Source organism: Emydura macquarii, unplaced genomic scaffold (assembly GCF_026122565.2).
Source record: "Emydura macquarii macquarii isolate MOO-44397 ecotype Brisbane River unplaced genomic scaffold, CSIRO-AGI_Emac_v2 contig_629, whole genome shotgun sequence".
NCBI lineage: Eukaryota > Metazoa > Chordata > Testudines > Chelidae > Emydura > Emydura macquarii.
The window spans coordinates 3,017,011-3,029,153 of record NW_027130766.1 but is presented as its reverse complement, the minus strand read 5'-3'; the positions used below and the strand labels follow the sequence as shown (position 1 = coordinate 3,029,153).

The 12,143-nt window shown below is 45.3% G+C and overlaps 1 protein-coding gene across 8 annotated transcripts in view; it reads right to left on the bottom strand.

The window, feature by feature from the left end:
- The window catches only part of CDC27 (cell division cycle 27), a 45,647-nt gene extending 39,210 nt beyond the window's left edge, over window positions 1-6,437 (bottom strand). For 7 of the 8 annotated variants that reach the window (XM_067541025.1, XM_067541031.1, XM_067541026.1 and 4 more), the window contains exons 1-2: window positions 6,238-6,437; window positions 762-837 (exon numbers count right to left, since the gene is read on the bottom strand). In XM_067541025.1, coding sequence (XP_067397126.1) covers window positions 762-837; window positions 6,238-6,264 — 103 coding nt within the window. In that variant the 5' untranslated portion in view covers window positions 6,265-6,437. Of the gene's footprint in view, window positions 1-761; window positions 838-1,433; window positions 1,868-6,237 lie in introns of those variants that run through there. The other variant, XM_067541030.1, reaches the window with a different exon arrangement.
- Window positions 6,438-12,143: the final 5,706 nt, after the last annotated feature.

Sequence of the window (12,143 nt, the reverse complement as noted above, 5' to 3'; positions counted from 1 at the left end):
ATGCATGGCAAAGGCAGCATGTTTGAGCTCAGATAAAAGGGCATAAGCCAGAACACTCACTGTTTTTTGCTGGCCAATTTGTGTAGCAACACTAATTCTGAAAACCTTTATGTCCGGCAAGAGACAAGGAGCTGCAATGGAAACTGGATCTGGGTTAGACAAAAATAGCATGGTGATCCAAGAATAAAATAAGTTATGTAAATATAAGGCGTTTCAAACTAGAAGCAAACAACAGTCCTAAAGGTACCTTTTTTTTTTTTTTTTAATAAAGAAGTGATGGTTTCAAGTTGGTGTCATTTTAGAAGTATTTGTCAAATAAGCCATTCTGAAGGGACACTATCAACCTGAAATCTATTCAGTTAAAAGTAGTTTCATGTACCATATCTATCCCGCCAAAGTGAGATTTTTAAAGTCACTTTTAAAAAACGTCTCTACCCTGTCGCTGTATGAAAGACCCACACAAACAGAGTAAACTAATATAGTACAGAGGAGAACAGTAAAACCCAGAGTAGTCCAGCGTATATAGCAAATTGAAACAATAAAAAAAATAGGTTTTCCTCTAATCTTGTAGTAAGCTTAGGTAAAATCTGCTATTGTTACAAGTAACATTTGATTTTAACTTGACAGTGTCTCTTCACTTGCAAGCGAGTTTTTAGAGTGGAAAAAAATAAACCTGTATTATCCAAGTGAAAAAGAGAACAGAAGCCCTAAAAATTCTAAGTAAACTTAAACTATTAATTCAATATTAGCGAGGCACATACCTTCAGCATATAATCTTTCTGCCAGAAACACTGCATCTCGATAAGCATAGTGGTTAAGTGCTTGCCATATAGCTGCCTGTAGAAGAGAAAAATACATACAGCATTTTTCATTTTCTGGTGTGTATAAATGGATACATGTGATTCTAAATTCACAGGAAAAAACTGAAGTCTGCCTAAAGTGATCATCTTTTATTTTATCCTGAACCAGGACAAATTTTGTTTTGCACCTTTCAGATGGCACAGCACATAAGGCACAACCTGGAGGGAGAGTTTTAAATCACCCCTGCATCCTCTGGATTGTGCATGGGGCAGACATGACCACTGGCATAAGTTAGGGCAGCACCAGAGTTCCATTTTCCTCGTTATCTACTGTGCCTCCTCCTTTATTCCATCAAATACCTATCTAAATGACAACAGGTCATATTTATTTAGACTGTATTTTTCTTGGGACAGAGACCTTGGGGTTTGTAGAACACCATGCATATCTTTGATGCTACATGAGTGATTATAGAAGAGTGTTAAATCAGCATACTTCTGGCAACCTGCTCTTATTTGAGAGTTATAACCTTGCCTAAATCTGACGTTGGCCATAAGCGAGGGACTTTTGGTTGTGTTACAGTAAACAGTCACATCTACATTATAAAATTGATACCACACACCGGTCCAACCAACCATTACTGCTGATTAGAGGCCCAGGATTGGAACAGCAGGAGGGTACAGTGAGTTAGTAGAGCTCATGCTGTACAATGATAGTCATTCTGTAATCAAAGAGAAGCAGGTTTTATGGCCTGAAGCCATTGATGGATTAGAGACAGACTGGTGACTCACATGTTGATCTACAGTAGGGGTAGACAATTATTTTTTGTCAGGGTCCAAATTTCTTGGTCAAGGTACAGTCAAGGTCCAGTCTCCAGAGAAGATAATAATAATTAAAAAAACCCCAATAATGATAATAAGTAAAAAAATGTCAAGATCCATTCAAAAGCACCTAGCAGTCTGGATTTGGTCCACAGTCTGCCTATTGACTTCCCCTGCTCTACAGATTAGGGTAAAAGAGGAAAAGAACGACCATGCTTTAACACAGTAGTTTTTACAAAGCAAATTAAACCTAAGTCTTTGGCCTCAGATTGCCAACAGGAGTGGGAATAAGCAATAATCGTGGTGATAATTCACTTTGCAGAAACAAAGCAAGAAAACTGTAACAGGGTCATTGATCACATTAAGGCAGTTGTTGCCAAGACAAATGCAACAATTTAGTGTGCCCAAACAGCAACAGTGCCTCTGACAGAACCATCCTGGTGCTTCCCCACGCAGCATACTGACGATTGTTGGTTGTATCAGCGCATTCTGGGAGATATAAAATACCCAATCCACAGGGCCTAGAACTGTTGCTGCAAGTAGGTGCTTCAGGGTATTTACCCAACAAAAGCTACTCCATTGGATTTAGAACTGGCTGAACTAGTGCAGCTGCAGTTTGTGGTTTTACATTTGCAATGGGGATAATCTTTTTAGGTGGCACCTGTTCATCCAGACCAGAGGTAGAGATCTGACCACTGCCATTGCAACCAACATTTAAATGCTTCGGACAGCTGATCTGCATTGTCACAGGGTGACAAGGATTGCAGGTTCAAAGTGTTCCAACCAATAGCTTGTTGTAACACTTTCCCATAGAGCAGACAGAGTCCAAGAGCTGGTTCCCATTCTTCTCTCTTCTTACCCACAAATGTTGTTATAAATCTTGTAGAGAAGAACTCCAAAACTATCACATCAGCTGCTGTGCAGTGGGAAAGCTTCTTCAAAGAAGAGATAAATGCTTATTGATCCAGGTAAAAATATTTAAAGCCTTCTCACCCCAAACCCACTTTTCCACCCAGAAAAGCCCATTAGTGTCTGAACGTTGCATGATAACTTTTAAGAGAAGTTGGATATAGCTATGTCAAAAGCACTGTATTCTTGTCAAATTGATAGGGCCCTGTCTACATTACAGAATCCATGACCAGTGTAGACAAAGATTTTTTTTTCCTTCTAAGAAAGACCATTATAGAATACCCCAACCTGAAAATCAGTCTAAAATGAAATGAAATAAAATGAAAACCATGGTTTCATAGCATAGTTCTTGGGGAGGTAGGGAAACAGCCTTACTGGTCAGGGAACCTTTGCTAACAATAATTGTACATGGTTGTTTCCATCAATTTTCAGTCACAGTGTGAACAGGGCCTTGTAGACTGTCCATCATTAGACCTCAATACCAGCTATTCAATATGATAAAAACAAAGAAATTGAAGCATTTAAGGAAACGGTTAAGAGCTGTATTGCTGAAACTAAAGTTTATAGACAAAAATTAAAATGCACCTGTGTTGTATGATAACACATGGGATATATAGCTTAATTTATCTTTGAAGTTTGGAAGTTTTAGCTGTCTTGATTAGGAAATATAAAATGGTATCTTGTCTATTTAGGACAAGAGTCTACCACCTTTACTCACTGCGAGTAGGGATAGCAAGATCTGGCCCTTAGACTGGAAGCTCTTCAGTGCAGGCATTTGTCATTTTACCTTACATCTTAAAATGCTACATATACAAATGAAACCACTACAAAAGGTCCGTCAAGGTTATAAAGATAATAGTTTTGTAAATGAGAAAAAAACCCAACAATCTGCTTTTGCAAGGAGGGGATAGATAATTAGTGGGAGTGAAAGATCTCTTGAATGACCATCAGCAAATGCTATACAAAAGAACATGACAATTTTTTCCCACAAACACACACACACACACACACACACACACACACACAAAGTCGCTTGTAATGTTGATGAGTCAGAAGTGATGCCTACTCTTACAGAAGATATGCAAGAAGAATGGGATAACAGGATAAGAAAAAGTACCAGGAGTCCAGCCAAGCAGGAACACACAACCCAACAGCTTCATTTAAATCTGTACCGTAAGACAGAGTCTGTACGTCATAGGCATATTACATTAGTGTCAGAATGCACCATAATCCTGAGGTATCACTGCATTTATTACAACTGTCAGAATCACTGCACCATTGCTGTTTACTTTTAAGAACTGTGACTACAGATGACCAAGGTAGACTTCTATGAGGACACCAATGGAGGACAGAGAAACTAGGAGCCTAAACAAAGGCTGCATTGAAAGTGGCACCTTTCAGATCTGCAATTCACACCACTGCAACCCAACTGGTGGTAGCAATGGTGGAGGCTGTAACTTAAACATAACTCACATGTTTTTACCACCTTGTCATCCAACACTTAAGTTGTGCCTACAATATAATCTCAATCATTACTGCCACCGGTGGGGCTGAGATAATGGCAATTCATGAGTCCTACATGTACGCGTGTAGACATAATGATTGTGCATTGATGTTGCACTAACATATCAGGCTCCTTGGATATCAAAAAAGGAGAAATTTGGTACTTCATCAAACACAACTAGGTTTGTGTAATAACAAAAACAGAGTGCCATCAATGGCACTTCCAAGCTAGAGAAGATGACATTAAAAGTATCGGTCCATTTTACAAACCAAATAATATACCTCAAATAAAATACTCTACATCTCTGCCAGGGAAATTTCAGGATAGCAAACATTTTCCACCTGGTTAGTCATAATTAGGACAGCAGAAAAGATGCTGATTACATGCATTTGTAAAAATGTTAGATACTGTTTGCTGTCATCCACTATGTTGGTGGGTGTTCACTTCCTTTCCACACAGAAGTCTACACTAGGCAGCTTTTGCTAGAATTCCCAACTGTTGCTACCACCTGTCCAGAGATGGTAGCAGTGGTGCTACTGGAGAAAGGGATCCAGGTGGCTAGTAGTGTTTTTTTAGCACAATGCTATAGCATTAGGCGTAAAGAACACCAATTCTATATCTACAATAGCGCCTCCATTGCTACCACCATTTGTAGACCAAGTCATTGGAGCAGGTGGTGTCTCCCACAAAGAGCTACATCTGTTTTCCTTTTTGTGAGAAAAAGAAATAAAATAAGTTACTGATACTTTTGTTGTGCTCATTATTGTTATTTTAAATAGCTGTCCAATATGCTAAGCATCTTGGCAGTGTGGGAGCTGGGAGAGGTTTATCAGTTACCAGGAAAAAACCTGTTCTATTCAAGACTGTTTAAACCCTATGTCCCAATTTATTTTGAAAGACAGAAACCTGGGAAAGATTGGATGTCTGGTGAAAGGGAAAGGGGAGGAGATAACATGGGGAAAGACTGAAGTGGGAGGGAACACAGAAAGGATGGCTAAGGCAAGGTTGATATGGGAAAGAGAAAAGGACAGATAACTTCTGAAGGGGCATCATTTCTGGAAAGAGAGACTAAGATAAGAAGGAAAATGTACTGGAAAAACAGAGAGATTTCTCTCTTTCTTTTTTTTTTTTTTTTTTAAGAAATCAATTATTCCCTCATCTGGGTTTCTCAAGCATCCCATCTATTTTAGACTGCATATTCCTTGGGACAAGAAATGTCTTTCATTTGTGTGTAATCCACAGAGCTGAGCACATTGTTCACATTTAAATACTAAAACAGCAGATGTGAAGGGTGGCTGAAAAAGGAAAGGAGGAATTGAGGGGGGTCCATAAAGGGTCAGGAAGGAGCAATAGAGATGGAACAGGTCCCTTTTGAAAGTGAACTATGCTGGCCAATATCAACTGATTGTTTCCTTGTGTGCCCCCACCTGTCTGCCTGTATCTGTCCCTTGTCTCGAGTCTTATACGTCGATTGTAAGGCCCTTGGGGCAGGGATTAGCTTTCAGTCCAGTGTATGCACAGCACCTAGCACAGTGTGTGTGTGTGTGGGGGGGTGTTCCTCATTCATGACTAGGGCTCCTAAGTGCTAGGGGAATACAGATATAGTAATAACAACAGGGCTGCGATGGCAGAAGGAGATTCTCCTGGGAGGGAGAACAGCAAATGGCAGTGGTGGGTCCTCCCTGGAAGAGAGGCAGACAGCCAAGAGGCTCCTTCCAGGAGATCTGAGGGGAGCCCTCTCTGGAAGCAGGGGTGTCTGGGGGGGGCTCTCTGGAAGAGGTGGGGACACAGGGGAGGGGGATCTACCTGAATAGGCGGGGGGTGGGGGCATCTCGGGGGAAGGGGTGGTCTCCAACTCCGGGGGGCGTGGGCGTGCGGGGATAGGGTCCCGTTGTAGGGGAGAAGGAGGGGCCGGGCCAGCGGGGGGGGGGGGGGGGGGGCCCAGCTGGAGGGGGCGAGGGCCCCACCGCTCCGGCGGGTTCCTGCCTCCCAGAGGCGCTCAAGAGGGGTCCCGGGGGTCCGGTGTCGGGGGCGCAGGGCCCCTCGGGGCGGGCGGGGAGCCCGGCCAGCGGGGGCGGCTGGAGGGGTCCCGCCTGGCAGGGGCGAGTCAGCCCCCGGCCCGGGTCCGGCTGAGGCGCAGGCGAGGCCGGGCCCCGCTAGGCCGGGTCCGGGGCCTCGGCCGGGCTGCGGCGAGCGGCTCGGTACCTGGACGGGCTCCTGCAGCACCGTCATCCTGTCCCCTCAGCTCCCGCGGCGGGGCGGGCCCAGGCTCCGCCTCAGTCCGTGTCCTGGCAGCGGCGGCGGCGGCTCGGCCCGGCCCGGCCCCTGCTCATTTAAACTCACAGCGACCGTTACCGGGGCAGGCACCAGGGAGGGAAGGAAGGAGGCCGGCCACAGGCGGCGAGTCCGTCCGAGCGGCGGCGGAAACACCCGAGGGGCGGCGGAAATAGGCGAATGGGGACGGAAACACCCGAGGGCGGAGCGGCCCGCCGCCGAGTGGAGGGAGAGCGCCGAACGGGTACGGAAACACCCGAGCGGCAGCCCGTGGGCCCGAACTGACGGAGATAGCCGAGCGGGACCCGAGCGCTCCCTGCGGCAGCGGGGCCAGAGAGCTGTGATGACAGCTGGGCGTCGGGCGGCAGCGAGCGCTCTGCCTAGCCCGGCGGGTCTGCAGCTCCCTGATCTCTCCTCCTCGTTCTTCCCTCTCCTCTTCCCCTCCTCCCCCTCTTCTTTCTCCCTCTCCTCCTCCTCTCTTCCTCCTCCTCCTCTTCTTCCCCCTTCCCTCTCCTCCTCCTCCTCCCCTTCATCCTCCCCTTCCTCATCCCCCTCCTCCTCTTCTCCTTTCTCTCTTCCCCTCTCCTTTTCTTTCCTCCCCCTCTTCCCCTGCTCTTCCTCTCCTATCCCTGCTCTCCTCCTCCTCTCTGTCCCTCTCTCCTTCCTCTTGTCTTCCTTCCTTCTTTCCTCCCCACCCCTGCCCCCCTTTTGCTTTCTCAGGAATATGGGCAGCAGAATGACTGACTCTGCCGTGCAGCGGCAGCGGCCTCTGGCGGCCACTGGAAGCTGGTCCCTGACTGAATCCTGGAGTCTGGAACTGTCTCAGTCCCTCTGCTCCTGTCTTCGGACTGGCAGGCCCAGAGCTGAACACCTAGCTGTTCCAGCAGCGCAGGGGCAGCCCAACAGAGTAAGGTGCTTTTGCAACTCCTGCAAACCCGTCTACGCAGGGAGATTGAAAAGCATCGCTACTCCAGAATAACTATCCGACTTCGGGAATAACTCCCAGTGTGGATACTCGTATTCCAGGGTAGCTCTAGCGCTTTCAAGTCACACCCTACCTTAACCTGGAATAATTTCCCCATGTAGACAAGCCATTAGGAAGGAGGGGGAGAGAGCTTTGAAGGGGGCCTGGATTTCCGTACAGCTCCTGTCCAATGCTGCAGTGCTGAGTTTAGGTTCTCGCATGGCAGGGATGTCTCTTTAGTTTGTATTTCAGAGCCAGATTCTTTTTCTGTTACGTACAAAGAAAACTGTATTAAAAGAATATTATTAAGGTTGCAAATGCAAGCACTCAGCAATTAGGAGATGCCAGGGCACTGTTCATTCATTTGAAAAACAGGTTCATCTTGGATTTTCTCTCCCCATTTAGCTTTACCAGGTCCCTTAGCCTATTGATTAAATATTAACACATGAATACAACAGAACACATTTATTTTACGCGGGAGCAGACTTAATGTAAATCTGGCCACATCAATGATGCACCTGATTTTACGTTGACAGGGTCAATATTGCCAAACTCAAAACTCATGAGATTGACTTGAAAATAATGAGATTTAAAAAATAATAATTGTAAGGCTCTTTTTATTTGTCTTCTAGTGCTGGAGTGCTTAGGGTTCTCGTTTTCAAGCTTTTCTTTGCAATCAGGAAGGCTAGAAACTTACCTTTTTCAAAGAAAGCCGAAGTTCTCAGGTAATAATCTGATTCTGGAAGCTGGGACTTTAAGAAAAATGCCAAATATCATGTGATTCATAATAAACATCACAAAAGTTGTTTCACTGGGGAATCAGTCTGCAATGTTCTGAGACCCTCAACCCCCTCTGAAATTCCTTTGGGGAGTAGGTGTGGTGGTGCTGGGGAGTGGGGTGGATTACTTTGCAGTTCCTTGGTGGGAGGCAATACAATGGCAGTGCAGGAGGGAACAGGTGAAATGCTGATGCTGGGAAGAAAAAAGAATTAAATGTTGAGGCCTACCTCTGTTGTTCCCACCCCCACACACACTTCTCTCTCTCCCCCTTTGCTTCCCTTCATCTTTCTATATGTCTCTTTTTTGTGTCTCTCTCTGCAGCTGGAAGCAGTTTATGCAAACATATTTACATGTATGTGATTTTGCAGATTTGCAATCATTTAAATAAATCTACAAGTGCTTCTTTTGGACTGCTGGCAGGTCTGCATGTAAAGTCTGAGGGATAGTGTGAGCAATCTGTGGGCTTTCTGTGGGCCAAGAAGCTGCCCATCTGTAGTAGTGGTGTTTATAAGGTGGACACCTTTTAACTGGCCGATGGAATGAAACTCTTCAATTCATTTCATACAGGTCACTAAACAACTGGGCACTGCTTCAAATTGTGTGATACAGAGAAGCATTTGAAGTCCCAAGAGGCCTCTGCTGCTACATGTGAGAGAAGGGAAGTGTCTTAAGGAGCGGGGTGTGAGTTAATTTCTCCAGCTTCATCTCACAGTCTTATCGTCATGCCAAGTGTGCGTGACTCCTCCAAACGAAAGCCGGGCTCCATCTGCCTCTTCCATTTCGAAGGAGACGGTGCTGAATCTTCCAACATCCAAACCATCTTTGGTATGAAATGCTCTCTTATCTTGGACCGAAAGAGATACCGCCACAGGCTCTCCCTGAGAATAGGAACCTATTTTTACCTCTCTTCAGAGCCCCCAGGACATGAGCAAAGCATCTAAGCTATAAAAGGGCACGGCAGCTATTGTCCTGGGACTCGCTTGCATGGAGTGACGGTTTATATAGCCTCCTCCAGCCATCAAGTGCCATTCTGCAGGAGGGGGACTGGCTGATGTTGACAGATGCTTTCTATAAATGCTCCTGGCCTTAAGACCCGCCCCCACACCTCCTGGGAGCCTCAGCATCATCAGTGGTGGGGACAGGTGGTGGGATGGGCTTGCAGGGACCTGAGACTGGGGACAGCTGCACAAACAGTTTGTTGGCAATTAACAGTCTCATGCTAGTCTCACTTTGTAGGGCTGATTTGCCCTTCAGGACCTCCCCAAAGACCAACTAGGTGAAGTTTACATCAGTAGCGGCCCCCAACCCCCTAAATCAACGCTACTTACTTGTGTCCTGCAGAAACAGACTAGAGCCCCATGGTGACTCTCCGTATTCCTGAGTGGTTTTCAAAGCCTGGATTTTGTAATAATTATTTGCCCTCATCTCCCTCCCATAGCTCTCTCTCTCTCTCTCCCTTTCTGCCAGGTGTCTATTTCTTTCTCTGCAATGTGATTTCAGGCTCTAGGGTAGATTCAGTTTCAAGGCTTACTTCACAGAAAGGGGTGATAGACAAGCCTTTGAGTTTGCCAGTGCAGGACATCACAGCCCGTGGGGCCTTCTGTCCTGACGTTTACTAGAGTTGGGCAAATTCTGGAGAATGTTCCCACAGCTAAACATTTGAAATTTGTAAACAAACTTGCTTTGACCAGGTCTGCACCCTTTTGAGTTTGCTGTCAGGTTGTACTGGCTTAGACGCTCTCAGAGAGGAATGCTGCTGCAGTGGTTAAGGTTAGGGTGACCAGATATCCAGATTTTATAGAGACAGTCCCAATATTCAGGGCTTTGTCTTCTATAGGCACCTATTACCCCCCATTACCCATCCCGATTTTTCACACTTGCTATCTGGTCACCATAGTTAGGGCACAACCTAGGTTGGGAGACCTGTATTTAATTCCTTGCTGTGTCCCAGTCTTCTCATGTGACCTTGGGCAAGTCATTTAGTCTCTCTCTACCTCAGCTTCTGATCTGTTAAATGGAGATAATAGCACTGCCGTGCCTCACAGAGGATAAATACATGAAAGATTGTGAGGCTCTCAGATACTACAGTAGACTAAATAGCTAATTCTAACCTGGCACTTGTGAAAAGAAGAGGTGGATGAGGCTTTTTTAAAACTAAGAAAATCTTCCAAAGCACAGGACTTGGTGGTGATGGGAGACTTCAACTACCCAGACATCTGTTGGGAAAATAACATGGTAGGGCAAATGCATCTGGGAGAATGAAAGGTGGAAGCGTTGAGAGAACATTTGAGGATAGTGGATACTAATTCAACTACCAGTCACAGGGGTGAAGTCGGCTGGAGAACTTCTGGAGGCTACAGAAGGAAAAAGCAAATCTAAGCACACAGTACACCTCTCTCCCCCTAGCCCGCGATCTGTCCTTGCAGTGAATGCAGAGGCACAATCCATGAGAGAGGCAGAAGAGAAAGGAGCATTTAGCTCTGGATATATATTACAAATCCACTCCACTTCCAGGTCACGGTTGGCCTGGAGATAGAATACCATAGCCATGTGCTAAAATCAGCTTTCAGTTCCCAGCAAAATAAAACTGAAAACTAGATTTTTTTTTTGAACTTTCAAAGCTACAGAAAAAGAACATTAACTTTTCTCACAATGTATTTTTCATCTTTCATGAGTAATTTTTCACCAGTTTTCTTTCTCAGGGCTTCTCAGTCTGACACGCTTGAGATAGTATCTTTAGGTTCTCTTTATTTATTTGAAGGGTTTGTGTAATTGTTTTTTTCCCAAATGCACATCCCTTTGTGTGTTGTAAAATATTTTCCTCCCTGCTTTGGGCCGGGGAATGTTCTTTTATACAGAAACCCTTTCCTTCCAAATCTGAGCAATGTATCCCACCGTGTATACTGGACGTAAATTCAATATTCCAAACTAAAATGATCATATTCAGTCCATTTGGGTTCTTTCAGACCTTGCTCAGAGACAGTTATTGATCAGTAATACAACACATTTGATTTCTTCAGTTGTTGTCCCTATTTTGCACTATGTTGTTCTCAATAAAATGTCATTTTCTTATGATGGGATTGTTTCTTTTCCCACTGCGACACCACTAGTGCATGACACTGCTACGGAGGGACAGTTCCAGCTTTGTGAGTGAAGCTCTGCGTCCATGGTTTGGAACTTCGGATCTGAAGTGGCATTTAGAGATCGAATGGCTCTTTGACTTGCAAACAGAGTCAATCCAATCTGGAATAACTGAGTGAATCTGTCCTGAAAGACTCTGGTATACGACATTGTGACCCTGTCTACACTAGGAGAAAAGGCCTGGTTTTAAAACATGATCGTTACCACATCTTAAAATCCTAGTCTAAGCAGGACTAATTTAGTTTTAACATGTTAGCTGGGTGAGATAAATCGAGAAAACTACAACTCTCCCTATTTAAAAACACACCTGTTTACCTGGTGTAGACAGGGCCGCACTGTCAGTATTTCAGAGGCATTTTCTGAGTCTAAGCACATTTACAGGAGTCCTTGTGCAGTAGCTGTGGATGGGACCCTTCTACTCCCACCTCACAGTGTACGCCTCCTGTTCCCCCTACTCTGAAGCAAGACCTCTCCATCTGCCCCTGCACTCCCCTGGCTTCAAGCTGGGACATCCTTCCTACCACCCAAGATGACATCTCTAGAAGCAGCATTAAACACACATTCAAGTTACCTCTGAACACAAAACCGTGGGACTCCCTTACAGAATACCCTGGGCAGTCACCAAATGCTAGTGTCCTAAGGGCTATGGCTGTGCTGGAAACAAACACCATGAACCATATCTTGTTTTCACACCCAGCTGTGTAAATTCAGAGTAACCCCTTCAGCGGCATGACTCCGATTTACACCACTGTAACTGAAAGCAGGATTTGGCCCAATAAATGTTCTGTTAATTTTGGATGTGATGACAGGTGCTGACTTGACAGCCTCAGAGGTTGACCTCTTATATCCCCCAGAGCAGGGGCAGCAGCGGTGCAAGCTTTCTCCCACAGCAAAATTCAGCTGTGACCTGGAGAAGGCACATCCCTTTTAGTGGAAGGAGAGAGACGTTTAG